The sequence below is a fragment of the Pristiophorus japonicus genome, chromosome 13, assembly GCF_044704955.1.
Source record: "Pristiophorus japonicus isolate sPriJap1 chromosome 13, sPriJap1.hap1, whole genome shotgun sequence".
In the NCBI taxonomy this organism is placed as follows: domain Eukaryota; kingdom Metazoa; phylum Chordata; class Chondrichthyes; family Pristiophoridae; genus Pristiophorus; species Pristiophorus japonicus.
In genome coordinates, this window is record NC_091989.1 from 11,201,610 (window position 1) to 11,222,016 (window position 20,407).

The window sequence follows — 20,407 nt, forward strand, 5'->3', positions numbered from 1 at the left end:
ACAGCTGAAGGGATCAGGGGGTATGAGATAAAGCAGGAGTGGGTTACTGAAGTTGCATGATAAGCCATGATCATATTGAATGGTGGTGCAGGCTCGAAGGGCCGAATGGCCTGCTCCTGCATCTATTTTCGGTTTCTATGTCCCAAAGCGCTTTACAGCCAATTAAGTACTTTTGAAGTGTAGTCACTGTTGTAATGTAGGAAACACAGCAGCCAATTTGCGCACAGCAAGCTCCCACAAACTGCAATGTGATAATGGCCAGATACTCTGTTTTAGTGATGTTGGTTGAGGGATAAATATTGGCTCCAGGACACCGGGGATAACTACCCTGCTCTTCTTCAAAATAGCACCATCGGATCTTTAACGTCCACCTGTGAGAGCAAACGGGGCCTTGGTATAATGTCTCATCCAAAAGATGGCACCTCCGACAGTGCAGTGCTCCCTCAGTACTGCGCTGGAATGTTAGCCCAGATTTATGTGCTCAAGTTCCTGGACTTGAGCCCACAACCTTCTGACTCAGAGGCGAGAGTGCTACCCACTGAACCACAGATAACGCTATTCCATGATCTCAAGTCAAGATCTACCCAGTGAATAAATATTGGCCCAGGACACCATGGATAACTCACCTGCTCCGAAATAGTGCCATGGAGTCTTTCACGTCCACCTTGGACAGCAGATGGGGCCTTGGTTTACCAAAAGACAGCACCTTCAACAGTGCAGCACTCCCTCGGCACGTTTCAATTTACATTTTTGTGCTCAATGTTCCTGAAGTGGGAATTGAACCCACACTGCTCTGGCTGAAAAGTAAGGGTGCAGCCCACTGAGCCACTGATTGCCACCATACTCAAATTGAGGCCATAGTAAAACTTCATATGAGTTCATCATTTCCTCTTCGCTTTTACAATTGTGTTTGTTGTTCTCTTCCGTAAACTATTTTCTGTCTCTTTTATGGTCTCTCCTCTATAAACCATGGACTATTCTCTCATTACCCACTCCTCTGCTACTAATTTTACTAGTGGATAGGTGTCGGTTGGACCAGCATCCAACATTGCCTTCATCATCTCTTACCAAAGACTGAAATTCCACTTTTAATGAAATATAAGTAAGCCTGCTTTTCTGTACAATTAATGACCCACTAATGAACCACGTGTTTCAAAGCCCCACATTCTGCTAACTTTTGAAATCTTATCAGAAAAAGAATGCTAATGCTCCCCACCTCAAAGTGCATCACTTCACACTTGGTCCACATTATATTGCATCTGCCATGTGTCTGCCCATTTCACCAGTCTGCCTATGTCCTTCTGAAGTCTGCCACTATTACAAGAACATAAGAATTAAGAGCAGAAGTAGGCTATACGGCCTCTCGAGCCATTCTACGCCATTCAATAAGCTCCTGGCTGATCGTGGATCTCAACTTCACTTTCCCATCTGACCTCCATATCCCTTGAGTCCCTGAGAGTCCAAAAATCGATTTATCTCAGTCTTGAATTTACTCAATGACTGAGCCCCCACAGGGTAGAGAATTTGAAAGATTCACAACCCTCTGAGTGAAAAAAATTCCTCCGCATCTCAGTCTTAAATGTCCAACCCCTTAATCTGAGTCTGTGCCCCCTGGTTCTAGACTTCGCAGCCAGGAGAAACAACCTCTCAACATCTACCCTGTCAATCCCCCTCAGAATCTTATATTTTGAGGTGAATTGACAGGGTACCAAGCAGCCTGTAGGAACAGTTGCAAGGCGGATTGGAGAGGACGCTTTGACTGAACTCTAATTCCTGGATTTAAAGCACCTCTCTAGATGGAGGCCAGTTAGAATAAGTGCAGATTTGGAGGAGGAAATCTTTTCTATTTGGAAGCTGCATCAAAGAATACGAATCACACCAGACTACGAATAACAGTAAAGTCAATATGCAATCAATTGCAAAATAAAAAGAACCAAATCTGAAAGTATTTGCTTTGCACCAGATCCTAATTGCTTCTTTATCTTCGCCATGCTTCTCTCCTCCACTGCTGAGGCTGCAGATTTATGCTGGGACAAGGTTCGACAGTCAATGACTGCTCTCTGGTAGATTATCAAAGCGGCAATTCTTCATGTGCAATATCTAGACAGCTGGGCCCCGATTCTCTGCGAGATTCTTCCAATCTTTTGCCATAACATTGTTGGGGAAAATGGTTGAACACCCAGAGAAATGGCATAGATGGACATTCTTAGCCCTAACTCCAAAGGTTTTTCCCAATCACCTGCTGAAGAACCTTTGCAAAACTTTCAGGTGTGAGTGCTGGCCTGCTGTGCGACATTGCTGCCATGCCCAATTCTAGCTCTCATCCAATGTCAGCCGTGGCTCAGTGGGTAGCACACTTGCATCTGAGTCAGAAGGTTGTGGGTTCAAGTCCCATTCCAAGCTACCTGACACTTGAGTGCTGTGCTGTCTTTCAGATAAGATGTTAAACCGAGGCCCATGTCTGGTCACTTGATTAGATGTAAAAGATCCCATGGCTCTATTTTGAAAAAGAGCAAGGGAGTTTTCCCCAGTGTCCTGGCTGATCAACATAACAAAAAAACAGATGATCTGGTCATTATCACATTGGTGTTTGTGGGAGCTTGCTTGTGTGCAAATTGGCTGCCAAAAGGTGCTTTATAAATCCAAGTCTTTCTTTTTTATTGTCCATATGTACATTTTCCAAGGTGAGTCCTAAATTGCAATCAGTAGGAAGAACAGTGGTTGATTTTACAGCACCATAGAAATGTCAGCACAGACGGAGGCCATTCAGCCCACCATGCCGGTACACTTCCCTGCTCTTTCCGCAACTTCGTATCTAATTGTTTGACACCAATTATAGTGCTGATCCCAGCTGAGGTCAGTCTACTCAACATAGACCAGGGATCCAACCTTGGACTTTCCTGCTTCGTACGCCCAACACCACACTACAACAACAACTTGCATTTATACAGCGCCTTTAACATAGTAAAACACCCCAAGACGCTTCACAGGTGTGTTATGACAAAAAAAGAATTGACACCGAGCCACATAAGACGATAAAGCTTGGTCAAAGAGGGAGGTTTTAAGGAGCATCTTAAAGGAGGAAAGAGAGGTAGAGAGGCAGAGAGATTTAGGGAGGGAGTTCCAAAAGTTAGGGCCCAGGCAACAGAAGGCACGGCCACCAATGGTTGAGTGATTATAATCAGAGATGTTCGGGAGGGCAGAGTCAGAGCAGCGCAGATATCTCGGGGGGTTGTGGGGCTGGAGGAGATTACAGACTTTGGGCTCAATTTTGGCCATGACTTGCATCAATTTTTTTTTAGAGTAAGTTGTTTTTTCTGGCGTGTTAAAAAATGTCATTTTCCCCCAAAAATTGGCTCCAGAGTAAGTCAGTTAGGTACGATTTTTTTTTAGTTCAATTTTTTTTCAAAAGGGGGCATTCCCAGACACTTACACGAGTTTTGGCCATTTATGTCACTTTGGCCAGCAAAAACTTACTCCAAATCCACTTAGGTCAGCGTGTGTGGCCAGCTCTGGAAAACATTGTGGGCAGTTAAGAAATCGGCGCAGGTTTGTACATTTAAAGCACCAAGACTTACAGAGCACTAAACAAACCACAAAAAGTAATAAGCAATCAATCAATAACAAAAAAAATAGAAGTCTTACCTTTATGCCAGAATCAAGTTTTTTTTAAAGTCCCCCAACCCCGCCCCATCAAAACACTCTTTCTCCTCCCCCTCTCCCAAAACTCTCCTCCTCCTCCACCACCCCCCCACCCCCCCCCCCCCCCACCTCCAATCAAAACTCTCCTCACGAAACAAAGCACAATCATCAATAAATAAAAAATAAAACTGAAGTCCTACCTCGGCCCGGGAAGTCAGCAGGCTGGCCGGCCGGTGCGGGAGGCCACTTGGCCGGGGATAAGGTGCAACGAAGATCGGGGTGTCCCTTCAGCCTGGGATAAAGGCTGCAAGCATCAGGTCCTGCTCACAGCCCGCAGAACATGCTGGAAGGGCAGGAGCATGCGCGCAGACTTCACTGTGCATACGCACAGACTTCACTGTGCATACGCGCAGACTTCACTGTGCATACGCGCAGACTTCACTGTGCATGCGCGCAGCTGCCGGCACTGCTTTCTGAGCTGACCTGTTGCTCTGCCCCCCACTTCACTATCTACACCACGCTGGGACACCGGAGACTCGGCAGAGCGGGCAGGATGAGGCCACTTTTTTTCGGCACCGTTTCCAGCGCGCAAAGTCGGCGCATTTAAGGTAAGTGCGCCGAAAAAAGGGGTTGGGGAAAATTGGGCCCATAGGGAGGGGCAAGACTATGGAGGGATTTGTAAACAAGGATGAGAACTAGGCAATGCATTGACCAAGTGAGCTAGCAGTGTACATTCTTTGACTGCTAAGCCCTTTCATTAACGAGGCACCATCATGTGATACAGCATCCAATAAGATTCTGAGCTAGCTCTGTAATTAGGAGATGACACCGACATGACACATGGTTTGTTAATGTTATTGCAATGATTCTTTCAGCTTGAACTTTTTAAATCTTCAGTTCCAAGAATGAAAAAATGACCATTGTGAAAATCCATGCTGAGTGTTTGCCCCAGAGTAAAGTGAATTTAATAACTAGGATGGTGGAACTTGAGCAAGATTTTCAAATTGGGGAGATAGGGACCCGAGGAACATAGGCAGCCTAGGGATTTTGGTACCCTAGAAACTTTGGCATGCTAAGGATATAGTTACCCCAGGGACACTCTAACTATATTGGCTCTAATTCTACCTCTAACTAGTAGTATAGGCACCCTAGAGACATTGGCACACTAAGAATATAGCACCTTGGGTATATAGGCACCTTAGGGACATAGGTACCCTGGGTATAATAGGCACCTGAGGAACATTAGCACCCGAGGTATATAGGCACCTTAGGGATATTGGCATTCTGGGTATATAGGCACCTTAGGGACATAGGCACCATAGGTATATAAGCACCTTAGGTACATTGGCACTCTGGCTGTATGGGCACCTTAGGGATATATGTACCCTAGGGATATAGGCACCTTAGGGACATTGGCACCCTTGGTATATGGGCACCTCAGGGACATAGGTACCCTGGGTATATAGGTACCTTATGGACATAGGCACCCGAGGGATATAGGCACCTTAGGAACATAGGCACTCTAGGTATATAGGCACCTTAGGGACATAGGCACCCTAGGGAAAGAGGCACCCTATGGACATAAACACCATAGGGACATTGGCACCCTTAGAACAACACAATTTAGCATTGATATTTCTCTAATTCAAACCAATTTAAGAATAAAGGCTGCCTTTTTACTGGGTGCGTTCCTGTGATTATAATCGGATAATTAAGCTATTCAGGGTGCATTTTATTTTGCATGGTTAAGATGCGGTTTCCCATTTTAAATATTGCTTTCTTCAGTCATTTCAGCTGTTGCTACATTTTTTGGGGGCTGATGTTCGACAGCGCTTTCCATTCTTAATCTGCATAATGCAGATAGCATTTTTTCAATTTAAAAAAAGGCTCAATCTTTGGGCAATGACTTTACATTTTCAATGTCCCCCTGCTCATCTTGAAGTCTTCACAATGCATTTTCAAAAAAAGAACCAAATAAGCATTGCAGTCATATATTTAATAACATTTGGAGTTCGAACTGTATATCTTCTCCGGGAGGTGATAAGATTGTCTAGCCAGGCCTCATAAATCAAACTACTATCGCCAATGATCACAATGACATAATGTGTGAAAAAGAAAATTAATCACAGCTGGCATGTGAAGTAGCTGAGGCACAGAATATAATGTATTATGAAAGTGACGGGTTCTAAATGTCAAAGAGGTGCTTTCTAATCAATAGCCTCCATTTAACACTGACCGCTGAATCTGAGCATTCTTCAACGAGAAGCAAAAACATTTAAAAAACAGATTGTGTTTGTATGAAGGATAATATTACTGCATTCATGACACTTTGGAGTCAGTTCATTAAATGATATGTGGATCCTTGCAACAGTTCAGGAGCAAGCAGTTTGATGGAGAGGCTAGCTCTTTTCCTGGAGTTTCTGCAGCAAGCCTTCATGAGTGAATGGTATGCTTGTAGCCTACGGCAAAACCCTGTATACACTTTCACTTTTCAGGAAATTAAATTTAATTGAATTTGCAGACTCGATGAGAAATCCCATTGTGTAGTTTGCTTTTCCTAAAAAAAATGTTGCAGTGGTGGGGGTGGGGGGGGGGGGGGGGAATATATTAACGCTTTGAGGGCCATCAGAGTTTTCTCCTCCCTTCCTCATTCTCCCCCTCCTCACCGTGCCCACACTGTCTGACCCAGGCACGCACGATAAGAGTACTCCATTTTCTTCAGAAGACGCGAGAGAGAGGTGTCTCACCTGTTGGGGTGCTTTGGCTCACCAGCTCCTGTAACTGCAGGTGACCCGTTTGGGAAGTGCGTTGCTGAGGGTTGCAGAGCACCCTCACTCGAAACCAGGGGGTGACAGGCATGGGGTCACTTTGACCTGAATCGGGCCCAGCTTGTCAAACCCCAAGCCAGGTCGGAACCGTGGAAATTGTTCAGCCGCTGAGTCAACACTGTGGCTGGAAACATGGCTCGACTCCAATCTATTCATCAGATAGAGAGCTCGGATTTCTTGACAAACAGAGAAATCCGTCTCTTTTCGAGAGGCGTACAAACCAGACCGATTAAAGGCCAGTTATGGCCTGGCGGGGCCCAATTAGATTTAACTTTTCAACTTCCGGACCAAGTTCAACCTTATTAAAAAGTACAACGTACTCTGGGCTCCTCGCAACCTTCGTCTAAAACAAACACAATAAAACATCAGATTGCAAAGCTTTGCACTTGATACAATAGAATGAGACGGTGCTCAAATACCCAGGAGTAGCACAAGTAGCAAATCTGACACCATGAGTGGAACAAAAATCATGTCAAACTGTAATATGTGGTGTTCATGTGTACCACTATGGTCAGTGCACCTCAGTGCTTTCCTCTCCTTGTTTCTCCTACACTGTGGTATACACTCTTCCTGTCCTTTGCCTCCTCATTGGACAGAGCTGCTTTGGTTATTATGTGTAGTGACATTGTAAAGATGTATTTTTTTTAATACATTCACAACGTCATTGGAACGAGAGTTGAAATCAAGACTCATTGCAGCACTCCCACTTCAGTTCATTCATAAAACTATGGAACTCCTAACCTCCCTCGGTCTTTCCTCAGTCTACCCTTCCTTATAGACTCTTCCAGCTTTTAACACCTAAGCTTGGTGTCACCCACCATTAGATTTACCACTGAAGCCCTCATCCATGCCTTGCTTACCTCTAGACTTGACTATCCCAAAGCACTCTTGGCTAGCCACCCACGTTCTATCCGATGTAGAGGTGATCCAAAACTTGGCTGCCCGTGTCTTAACTCACACCAAGTCCCGCTCACCCATCACCCCTGTGCTCGCTGACCTACATTGGCTCCCGGTTAAGCAAAGCCTCGATTACAAAATTCTCATCCTTATTTTCAAACCCCTCCATGGCCTCGCCCCTCCCTATCTCTGTAATCTCCTCCAGCCCCACAACCCCCCGAGATGTCTGCGCTCCTCTAATTCTGCCCTCCTGAGCATCCCTGATTATAATTGCTCAATCATTGGTGGCCGTGCCTTCTGTTGCCTGGGCCCCAAGCTCTGGAACTCCCTGTCTAAACCTCTCCGCCTCTCTACCTCTCTTTCCTCCTTCAAGACGCCCCTTAAAACATATCTCTTTCACCTGCATTACTGCAAAGGGAGCACTGCACTGTCGAAGGTGCCATCTTTCAGATGAAATGTTAAACCGAGGCCCGGCCTGCTCTCTCTCAGGTGGACGTAAATGATCCCATGGCACTATTTCGAAGAAGAGCAGGGGTGTTATCCCCGATGTCCTGGTCAATATTTATCGCTCAATCAACACCACTAACAAAAAATCAGATTATCTGATGTCATGGTACAACAGTCATTGAAAGTTGGCATGCAGGTACAGCAGGCGGTGAAGAAGGCAAATGGCATGTTGGCCTTCATAGCGAGAGGATTTGAGTATAGGAGCAGGGAGGTCTTAATGCAGTTCTACAGGGCCTTGGTGAGGCCACATCTTGAATATTGTGTTCAGTTTTGGTCTCCTAATCTGAGGAAGGACATTCTTGCTATTGAGGGAGTGCAGTGAAGGTTCATCAGACTGATTCCTGGGATGGCAGGACTGACATATGAAGAAAGACTGGATCAACTAGGCTTATATTCACTGGAATCTAGAAGAATGAGAGGGGATCGCAAAGAAAGCAATAAAATTCTGACGGGATTGGACAGGTTAGATACAGGAAGAATGTTCCCAATGTTGGGGAAGTCCAGAACCAGGGGTCACAGTCTAAAAAAAATGGGTAAGCCATTTAGGACCGAGATGAGGAGAAACTTCTTCACTCAGAGAATTGTGAACCTGTGGAATTCACTACCACAGAAAGTCGTTGAGGCCAGTTCATTAGATATATTCAAAAGGGAGTTAGATTTAGCCTTATGGCTAAAGGGATCAAGGGGTATGGAGAAAAAGCAGGAATGGGGTACTGAAGTTGCATGATCAGCCATGATCATATTGAATGGTGGTGCAGGTTCAAAGGGCCTAGAAACATAGAAACATAGAAAATAGGTGCAGGAGTAGGCCATTTGGCCCTTCCAGCCTGCACTGCCATTCAATGAGTTCATGGCTGAACATGCAACTTCAGTACCCCCTTCCTGCTTTCTCGCCATACCCCTTGATCTCCCTAGTAGTAAGGACTTCATCTAACTCCTTTTTGAATATATTTAGTGAATTGGCCTCAACAACTTTCTGTGGTAGAGAATTCCACAGGTTCACCACTCTCTGGGTGAAGAAGTTTCTCCTCATCTCGGTTCTAAATGGCTTACCCCTTATCCTTAGACTGTGTCCCCTGGTTCTGGACTTCCCCAACATTGGGAACATTCTTCCTGCATCTAACCTGTCTAACCTCGTTAGAATTTTAAACGTTTCTATGAGGTCCTCTCTCATTCTTCTGAACTCCAGTGAATACAAGCCCAGTTGATCCAGTCTTTCTTGATAGGTCAGTCCCGCCATCCCGGGAATCAGTCTGGTGAACCTTCGCTGCACTCCCTCAATACCAAGAATGTCCTTCCTCAAAACTGTACACAATATTCCAGGTGTGGCCTCACCAAGGCCCTGTACAACTGTAGCAACACCTCTCTGCCCCTGTACTCAAATCCCCTCGCTATGAAGGCCAACATGCCATTTGCTTTCTTAACTGCCTGCTGTACCTGAATGCCAACCTTCAATGACTGATGTACCATGACACCCAGGTCTCGTTGCACCTCCCCTTTTCCTAATCTGTCACCATTCAGATAATAGTCTGTCTCTCTGTTTTTACCACCAAAGTGGATAGCCTCACATTTATTCACATTATACTTCATCTGCCATGCATTTGCCCACTCACCTAACCTATCCAAGTCGCTCTGCAGCCTCATAGCATCCTCCTCGCAGCTCACACTGCCACCCAACTTAGTGTCATCCGCAAATTTGGAGATACTACATTTAATCCCCTCGTCTAAATCATTAATGTACAGTGTAAACAGCTGGGGCCCCAGCACAGAACCTTGCAGTACCCCACTAATCACTGCCTGCCATTCTGAAAAGTCCCCATTTACTCCTACTCTTTGCTTCCTGTCTGACAACCAGTTCTCAATCCATGTCAGCACACTACCCCCAATCCCATGTGCTTTAACTTTGCACATTAACCTCAAATATACCACATCAACTGGTTCTCCCTTGTCTACTCTACTGGAAACATCCTCAAAAAATTCCAGAAGATTTGTCAAGCATGATTTCCCTTTCACAAATCCATGCTGACTTGGACCTATCATGTCACCTCTTTCCAAATGCACTGCTATGACATCCTTAATAATTGATTCCATCAATTTACCCACTACCGATTTCAGGCTGACCGGTCTATAATTCCTTGTTTTCTCTCTCCCTCCTTTTTTATGTTTCTATGTTTCTATCACATTGCTGTTTGTGGTAGCTTGCAGCGCGTAAATTGGCTGCCGCTTTTCCTACATTACAACAGCGATTACACTCCAAAAAGTATTTCATTAGCTGTAAAATGATTTGGGACGTCCGGAGATCATGAAAGGTGCTATATAAATGCAAGTCTTTATTTCTTTGTCCTTTTGCCTTTCAGCTAAGCTTCAAAATATTAAACAAAAGCAAAAACTGTTGATGCCATCAGAGTACTTGCTTTATCTGAAAGGACATTTGTTTTAGTTGATTCACTCAAGTTTTTTTTAAATGAAGTTTTTATTTTGTTCCTTTAGAGGCCAACAAGTGATTTCCAACGAGAGCAGATTCGACTGGGAGACGTCAGGTTGGTTGTAATGATCAAACTCTAGATTACCTGTATAATGTGATAACTGTATTGATGTGATAACAGTAATATTCGACCTAGGGAGAAGATTTCCTCTGCTCACTGGGTGTCAGCGATATTATAAAGAAAGCAGGAAGATTTCCTCTGTTCGCGATTTCTCACGGAATTGGAAATGTACTCCTTTATACTGGTTAAGTGCATCACGAGGTGCTTTAGAAGTAATATAAGATCATATTTATAAAAAATTGTATTTCACAATGTGATTTCCTGTGATTTTTGTTTGAAAGAATGGGAATTTTAGCCTCATAATGAAGAACGTACATGTAAGCAGGATATTTAATCTGCTCTGTAAGTGTAGACTCGAAGCTTGTGAGCATTAAGTTAACAAAAGAAGAGCTGTTGACACATGAACTAGGCTCACAGCTAAAGAGGTTAATGTAATGGGAACTAACACCTTTTGATATCTAGTTCAGAATAGGAGACAGGGTTATAAGGGTTAGTACATACTCACACGATCAAATGCTGCGTGGCACTCGATGTCTCGGTGGGATTGTGAGTTGTGAGGAGGATGCAAAGATGCTGCAAGGTGATTTAGATAGGTTGAGTGAGTGGGCAAACATATGGCAGATGCAGTATAACGTGGATAAATGTGAAGTTATCCACTTTGGTAGGAAAAACATAAGGACAAAGTATAATTTAAATGGTGATAGCTTAGGAAGTGTCGATGTACAGAGGGACCTGGGTGTCCTTGTACACCAGTCATTGAAAGCAAACATGCAGGTGCAGCAAGCAGTTAGGAAGGCAAATGGTATGTTGGTCTTCATTGCAAGAGGATTTGAGTACAGCAGCAAGGATGTCTTACTACAGTTATACAGGGCCTTGGTGAGACCGCACCTGGAGTATTGTGCGCAGCTTTGGTCTCCTTACCTGAGAAAGGATATACTTGCCATAGAGCGAGTGCAGCGAAGGTTCACCAGACTGATTCCTGGGATGGCAGGACTGTCATATAAGGAGAGATTGGATCAATTAGGCCTGTATTCACGAGAGTTTAGAAGAATGAGAGGGGATCTCATTGAAACGTGTAAAATTCCGACTGGGTTGGATAGAGTAGATGCAGGGAGGATGGTTCCCCTGGCTGGGAAGTCTAGAACAAGGGGTCACAGTCTCAGAATACAGGGTAGGAAATTTAGGACCGAGATGAGGAGAAATGTTTTCACTCAGAGGGTGGTGAACCTGTGGAATTCTCTACCACAGAAGGCTGTGGAGGCCAAGTCACTGAATATATTTAACAGGGAGATAGATAGATTTCTAGAAACAAAACACATCAAGGGGAATGGGCAAAAGCGGGAATATGGTGTTGAGATAGAGGATCAGCCATGATCATATGGTGGGGAATGGTGGTGCAGACTTGAATGGCCAAATGGCCTACTACTGCTCCTATTTTCTATGTTTCTATGTCTCCTGGGCTGCTGAGATGTTGGAAGCATCACGTCAAGGATGGCAACTGATGAAGAATAAAAAATGGTGACCATGAAACTACCGGATTGTGGTAAAAACCCATCTGGTTCACTACTGTCCTTTAGGGAAGGAAATCTGCCGTCCTTACTGGGTCTGGCCTACATGTGACTCCAGACCCACAGCAATGTGGTTGACTCTTAACTGCCCTCTGTGGTTAAAAGCAGTGGCCCACCACCACCTTCTCCAGGTCAATTAGGGATGGGCAATAAATGCCGGCCTTGCCAGCGACGCCCACATCCCGTGAATGAATAAAACAAAATAAAGTGCCACAGGGCCCCTTTCCACATTAAAGGTGCTATAGTACGGCAAGCTGTTGTTTGGTTAAGTATCTTTGAGTTTTGCTTAATTTGCCTATTTGGGAAGAAAGAGTCAATGTCCAGTTAATTAATTGACTTGTAACAGGCGACTCATAGTCTATGAAAATAATAGACATGATGGGTCAACGGGGATTTTCTCAACACATGCTTTCTTTTGTCCTTATGATGAATGCCAGCACTGTGTCCAGACATGGCAATTATACTTAATACACTATCTAAGGTGAAGATAGTTTAGATATTCCACTGTTAACTTTAATCCAAATGGAAGTCTTCCAGCTCTCTGTTCATAACATAAGAACTAGGAGCAGGAGTAGTCCATTTGGCCCCTTGAGCCTGCTCCACTATTCAATATCATGGCTGATCTGATCATGGAATCAACTCCACTTCCCGGACCGCTCCTCATAACCCTTTATTCCCTTATCGCTCAAAGATCTATCTCTCTGCACCTTAAATATATTCAATGACCCAGCCTCCACAGCTCCCTGGGGCAGAGAATTACATAGTTTTACAACCCTCTGAGAGAGGAAATTCCTCCTCATCTCTGTCTTAAATGGGTGGCTCCTTATTCTAAGACTATGTCCCCTAGTTTTAGTTTCCCCTATGAGTGGAAATATCCTCTCTGCATCCACCTTGTCGAGCCCCCTCATTATCTTATTCATGCATGCTGTATTGATTATATTTCCCAAATGAAGTGACTTTTAATGGGGTGGTGCTGATATGTCTACACAGGGGCTGAATTATAGAATCATAGAAATTTACAGCATGGAAGGAGGCCATTCGGCCCATCGTGTCCGTGCTGGCCGACAAAGACCTATCCAGCCTTATCCTACGTTCCAGCTCTTGGTCCGTAGCCCTTTGGTTACGGCACTTCAAAATGCACATCCAAGTACTTTTTAAATGTGGTGAGGGTTTCTGCCTCTACCATTGTGGTTGGAAAGTGAGAATAAGAACACATCTTCAGCACAATCTGCTTGCTGCATCATTCAGATCCATCTCCAGGAACTGATCAGACCATCTTTACATTGAATTACATAGAATGCACAGCACAGAAAAAGGACAAAGCAGCCCGTTTGATTGTCATCCTATCCACCACCTTCAACATTCTCTCCCTCCACCACCGGCGCACCGTGGCTGCAGTGTGCACCATCTACAAGATGCACTGCAGCAACTCACCAAGGCTTCTTCGGCAGCATCTCCCAAACCAGCGACCTCTACCACCTAGAAGGACAAGGGCAGCTGCTGCATGGGAACACCACCACCTCCAAGTTCCCCTCCAAGTCACGCACCATCCTGACTTGGAAATATATCGACTGTTCCTTCATCGTCGCTGGGTCAAAATCCTGGAACTCCCTCCCGAACAGCACTGTGGGAGCACCTTCACCACACGGACTGCAGCGGCTCAAGAAGGCAGCTCACCACCACCTTCTCAAGGGGCAATTATGGATGGGCAATAAATGCCGGCCTTGCCAGCGACGCCCACATCCCAGGAATGAATAAGAAAAAGAGAAACAGGTCATCTGGCCCAACAGGTCTGTGCCGATGTTTATGCCACACACGAACCCCCTCCCACCCCTCGTCACCTCATTCCATCAGCACAACCTTCTATTCCTCTCTCCCTCACGTGTTTATCCTTGTGATGACCTTGGGCTAGAGTTTCCCTAACCTGTTTTGCTGGCGCCCTCGCCCGAGGTGCGACACTTTTGTCCGTCTCCAAGCGCACCGAAAAAAGACGTCGGTATTCTGGCCGCTCCCCAGCCTCTCTTCGGTCGTGCTGCAGCGTGACCCAATGGATTGCGGGCGGAGCCAGGTCCCAGCGCTGAAAACAGTGCCGGGACCTCTGCATATGCGCGCGAGAGTCTGCGCGCATGTGCAGTAGCTCCTGGCAGGCCGTTTCTGCAAACGCGCGCTGCAAGCTGTGTGGGAGGGGCCCGAAGCATGCCGTCCCTAGCCCTGGCCGAATGGGCTCCCTCATCGGTGGCCCGCTGCGTTCCCTAAGGTAGGACTTCTAGTTTTTATTTGTTATTTACTGATTGATTTTGGTGCTTTAGGTGCAGGGTTCCTTTTATTTTTTTATGTTATTTATTGATTGCTTATTATTTTGGTCTTGGTGCTTTAGGTGCAGGGTTGATTCTATTTTATTCGTTAATTAATTGCTTATTACTTTTTGTTCTTTGTTTGGTGCTTGGTGGTGCTTTAAATGTAGTTACTTGCGCCGATTCCTTAACTCTAGGTAAGGTTTTTCTGTGCGGACAGAAGTGGCAACGTACGCTGGCCTAAGTTAGTTTGGAGCAACTATTTGCTGGCCAAACACCTAAAACGGGGATAAGTGGCTGGGAATGCCCCCTTTTGAAAAAAAAAACTGAACAAAAAAAAAACTCACTTACACTGGCGCAAATTGAATGGCCAGATTGCAACTAAAAAGATAGTCCAGAAAAATCAAGTTGCTCCAAAAAAAAAGGAGCAACTCCTGGGGAAACTTGGGCCCAAGTTTTCTCTCTTCTGAGAACTTTGATTACTATCAGTTCCAAGTTCCATCTGAAATCGATGGGGTTCCTCCTTTGGCAGATACATAATTAATCTGGAGGAAGGGGAGGTTTCAGTGGCATTGCTATCAATCTGCCTTTAAGATTAGACAATAGGTAATAGGATAAAATGAAATTCAGTAGATGGCCAAGCAGCCAGTTAGATATTCTCTAATGCTATGGTACAGAGAGACCTGGGGGTCCTTGTACATGAAACACAAAAAGTTAGCATTCAGGTACAGCAAGTAATTAGGAAGGCAAATGGAATGTTGGCCTTTATTACAAGGGGGATGGAGTATAAAAGTAGGGCAGTCTTGCTACAACTGTATAGGGCATAGGTGAGACCACACCTAGAGTATTGCGTACAGTTTTGGTCTCCTTATTTAAGGAAGGATATACAGTAAACTCGCGTTTACCCGGATACGAATGTAATGGAAAACCCGCCGTAACGGAATTTAAAATATTGCGAGATTCGGCAATTTAACTGTTACACACGTGAATATCTCGCTCACTTCAACTATCGCAAACGTGGACAGGTTGCTAAATTACACATAAATTGACGCAGACGTGGATTACTTGCTCCCATTTCAACTGTCGCACACATTGAAAGCAGTTCATTGCAACGCATCAGTCTGTCGAATGTACTTGTTCAAAACACCCTGGAATCAAACAATTTAAAATGCCTTCTGACAGCACTAAAAGAAAATACAGCATTAGGAAATGAAAAGTGTTGAGCTTTCAGCAGAAATTAGAAATTATAAAGAAGTCTGAAGCTGGCAGAAGTGTGCGTACTTTGATGGAGGAATATGAAGTTGGATCCTCAACAATTTATGATATCAAGAAGCAAAAGAAAGATTTAGAAAGTTTCACCGCTGCTTCTGAATCTTCCGTGAAGGCAACATCCCGCAAGAATTTGCGAAAGCTGAAGATTGACAAACTAGACCAAGTGCTTTATGAATGGTTTTCTTTGAAACGGTCTGAAGGTGTGGCAATTTCAGGGCCAATGATTACAGCAAAGGCCAAGGACTTCAAGATGACAATGAATTTAACTGAAGAGTGCATTTTCTCAGAGGGCTGGCTCACACATTTTAAGCGTCATCACAGCATTCGCCAGCTGGATGTGAGGGGCGGAGAAAAGTCAGTAGACAATGAGGCCGCACAGAATTATTCAAGAATATTTGCTGAAATGGTGCAGGAAAAGAAACTGACTGCAGATCAAATATACAACGCCGATGAGACTGGCTTACTATGGAGGTGTTTGCCAACTGCTACGTTGGCTGCAGCAGGGGAGAAGGAAGCTGTAGGCTTTAAAATGAATAAGGAGAGGTTAACAACCTTGAATTGTGCCAATGCCTCTGGAGAACATAGACTTTCACTTTTAGCGATTGGCAAATCAAGGAACCCACGTGCTTTAAAAGGAATTGCTCATTTACCAGTTAGCTATAAAGCTCAGAAAAGTGCATGGATGGACAAGGACATATTCATGGAATGGTTTTCAATAGAATTCGTCCTCCAAGTTCGAGAAAACATGAAGAAAATAGGCAAACCTAATAGAAAGTGTGTGCTGCTTCTGGACAATTGCAGAGCACACCCGCATGTGTCAAAATTAGTGTCTAGTTGTGGCAACATCTATGCATGCTATCTGCCCTCCAATGTGACCTCGCTCATTCAACCTATGGATCAGGGTATCATACAAAACTTCAAGTGCCACTATGGGAATAACTTCAAGCACAAATTAATTAATAGCGATCAATCAATCTCTGATTTCCAGAGAGCATACAATATTAAAGATGCCATCTATGCATGTTCGCTGGCATGGAGGGAAATTAAAAAAAATGCTATATTGAAGGGGTGTTGGCGCAAGTTGTGGCCCAATGTCATATTTGAAGACAGTGCCTCTGATGACGAAGAATTCGAAGGTTTTCGTGTACGGGCTAATAAAAAACAGGCTGTAAAAGAAATGGTGGAGATTGTTAGCAGTGCACACGAAACAAACGCACTTAAATCCCTAGCAGAAGATGACATTGCTAAGTGGATAGATGTTGACATCGAAACAGATGTAACACAAACTTACACTGACGAGGAACTTATCGGCATAGCCACCAATAAAGACAAATCTGACGAAGAGATGAGCGATTCAGACAGCAAAATTGAAGAAAAACAAAAAAAGACTTGGACATGTGCTGAAGAAGCAATGAAATATGTCGTTGTTTTTTTTGAGGAGAATTCTCATTTTACTTCTCAGGAGGTTCTGCAAACTCATATCATCCACAACATTTTAATTAAGAAGAAAATGAATTCATTTAAACAAGCAGATATAAGATCGCTATTGTAAAAATCAATCTCAAATGTCAACGCAGAAAAAGGAGTATCTGCAGCAGGAGAAACATTGGCAGAAGTAGTAAATTTAACAGAATAAAATAATAAAATAACATGAATTAAGTATTTTGTTTCATTTATTAGACATTTATTTTTAATTTCAAAAAGGTTTTAATTTCTGACTAGCTCATTGGAAAGAGTGGATCAAGATCTATACGATACGATATATAAAATATTTTGTGGATGATTCTATCACCTTCAAATATTAACTTTAAAATGTAAACTCGCCCTACTGGAAAATTCGTTTACCCGGAATTGCCGAATCCCCAAACAATCAGGGTAAACGAGAGTTTACTGTACTTGCATTGGAGGCAGTTCAGAGAAGGTTCACGAAGTTGATTCCTGAGATGAGGGTTGTGAAGAAAGGTTGAGCAGGTTGGGCCTACATGCGGAGTTTAAAAGAATGAGAGGTGATCTTATTGAACCATATAAGGTTCTGAGGGAGTTTGACAGGGTAGATGCAGAGAGGATGTTTCCCCTCATGGGGGAATCTAGAACTCGGGGGCAGAGTTTCAGAATAAGGGGTCACCCATTTAAAATGGAGATGAGGAGGAATTTCTTCTCTCAGTTGGTTGTGAATCTTTGGAATTCTCTGCCCCAGAGATCTGTGGAGGCTGGGTCATTCAATATATTTAAGGTGGAGATAGACAGAATTTTGAACTACAGGGGAGCCGAAGGTGATGGGCGATGGGCAGGGAAGTGGAGTTGAGGTCAAGATCAGATCAGCCATGATCTTATTAAATTGCGGAGCTAGCTCAAGGGGCCAAATGGCCTACTCCTGCTCCTATTTCTTATGTTCTTATGTTAACTATAAATCAGGGTTATAAGACAACCACTTCACGCAGAAGTTACTGACTGTCAGAGATCAAGAGATGATGGTGGGGCGAAACTATGATAGAATGATCATATGGGGACCCTAGTCAGACTATGCTTGATGGGCTGAATGACCTGTTTCTCACTTTGGGCTCTCTTATGTTTTTAAGAGTTCATTGCGAAAGAGAATGTTAGTGTAAGGTTGACTTGTGGTTCACTTGAAAGCAATATGAATTCTTTGTGGAAATAATGGTAGTTTCTGAAACTTGTAAATATGAGCGAGACCACCCAGCTGATGTAACAGCAAGCATTGCATTCAGCTGAGATCACGCTCATACCCGGATGACACCCTCGAAGGGTATTGTAGCCTATTGTATTACATAAACTTTAATGTTACTCACAAGATGTTGGAAACACCAGTACTCTGTTTTCCGTTCCTTGATTCTATCCCTCCATTCATCTCCCCTGTAACGGGCTCTAGATTTTATTGTTTGGTTGTTCTGTGCTCTATTTTGTGTTCTCTCCATCCCCACAGATCGAATAATTATACAACTTAGCTTGCCTTGAACCTGGTCCGGTTGTCCTTACGACCTGGATCTTAACTACGACACATTCTGATGCAGCTGCCCATCCGACACGCATGCATTACGTGGGTTCGTGATGATGCATGTGGTTTATGACACACCGTATGTCCACTCGTGACACAACAGAGTCACAGTAAGGCAATAAAATTATCAATTTCTTAATTAAGGGCCGGATTTTCGGTGTTCTGCCACCCCTGTTTGCGCCCCAGAGGGCCGGCAATGGCGGCGGTAAGCACTTCTGGGCGGCGGGCCAATTTCCAGTGCCCCGCTGGGACGTTCGGTGCCGGTATCGTTGGGGTGCGGGGCATTACCGCCCGGGAGAGGCGAGCCGGTGTGCAAAGCCCCCAGTTGCGACATCAGCTCGATTTTTGGCTGTTGCCCAATCCGTAGCGCCCCGTAGAGAGCCCTGGTGGGACCGCCTGTGAAAGCGGGCTGACTGACCTGTAGCGGCTGCAGTCAGGGAAGTAATGTCGACCTCAGGTAAGTGTGATTGATTTTTTTAGCTTTCTATTTATGTTGTGGTGGCGTGAGTTATTTACTGGGAAATCTTTGGGTGGTTCCCCCCTCCCCCCACCCCTCCAGCCCCATCACCACCTAGGCCTCTCTTACAGCTTTCTGAGGCCGACTGTTTAGCTCAGCCGCCCTGCCGCCCAAAGAGAGATGTGTAACGCCTCCCTTAGCGCTCCGCCCCACATAGGGCCCAGCAAATGAATTTTGCTGAAACATAGAAACATAGAAAGTAGGTGCAGGAGCAGGCCATTCAGCCCTTCAAGCCTGCACCACCATTCAATATGATCATGGCTGATCATGCAACTTCAGTACCCCATTACCGATTTCTCTCCATAGCCCTTGATCCTTTTAGTCATAAGGGCCATGATCCCTTTTGAATATATCTAACTAACTGACCTCAACAACTTTCTGTGGTAGAGAATTCCACAGGTTCACAATTCTCCGAGTGAAGAAGTTTCTCCTCATCTCGGTCATAAATGACTTACCCTTTATCCTTAGACTGTGACCCCTGGTTCTGGACTTCCCCAACATCAGGAACATTCTTCCTGCATCTAACCTGTCCAATCCCATCAGAATTTTATATGTTTCTATGAGATCCCTTCTCATTCATCGAAATTCCACTGAATCTAAGCCTAGTCGATCCAGTCTTTCTTCATATGCTAGTCCTGCCATCCCAGGAATCAGTCTGGTGAACATTCGCTGCACTCCCTCAATAGCAAGAATGTCTTTCCTCTGATTAGAGACCAAAACTGCACACAATACTCAAGGTGTGGTCTCACCAAGGCCCTGTACAACTGCTCCTTTACTCAAATCCCCTCGCTATGAAGGCCAACATGCCATTTGCCTTCTTTACTGCCTGCTGTACCTGCATGCCTACCTTCAATGACTGATGTAGTATGACACCCAGGTTTCGTTGCACCTCCCCCTTTACTAATCTGTCACCATTCAGATAATAATCTGCCTTCCTGTTTTTGCAACCAAAGTGGATAACCTCACACTTATTGACATTATACTGCATCTACCATGCATTTGCCCATTCACCTAACCTGTCCAAGTCCCCCCTGCAGCCTCCTAGCATCCTCCTCGCAGCTCACACTGCCACCCAGCTTAGTGTCATCTGCAAACTTGGAATTACGTTCAATTCCTTTGTCTAAATCATTAATGTTTATTGTGAAAACTGGGGTCCCAGCACTGAATCCTGCAGTACCCTATTAGTCACTGCCTGCCATTCTGAAAAGGACCTGTTTATTCCCACTCTTTGCTTCCTGTCTGCCAACCAGTTCTCTATCCACGTCAATACATTACCCTCAATACCATGTGCCTTAACTTAGCACACTAATCTCTTGTGTG

General features: G+C 44.5%; 1 protein-coding gene across 1 annotated transcript in view; it reads left to right on the forward strand.

Moving 5' to 3' along the window:
• Nucleotides 1-18,530, forward strand: part of LOC139279051 (jerky protein homolog) — a 156,590-nt gene extending 138,060 nt beyond the window's left edge. Inside the window, exons 3-5 of the mRNA XM_070898378.1 lie at nt 10,365-10,414; nt 15,500-16,915; nt 18,499-18,530. Coding sequence (XP_070754479.1) covers nt 10,365-10,414; nt 15,500-16,915; nt 18,499-18,530 — 1,498 coding nt within the window. The remainder of the gene's footprint in view (nt 1-10,364; nt 10,415-15,499; nt 16,916-18,498) is intronic.
• The last annotated feature ends 1,877 nt before the right edge of the window (nt 18,531-20,407 follow it).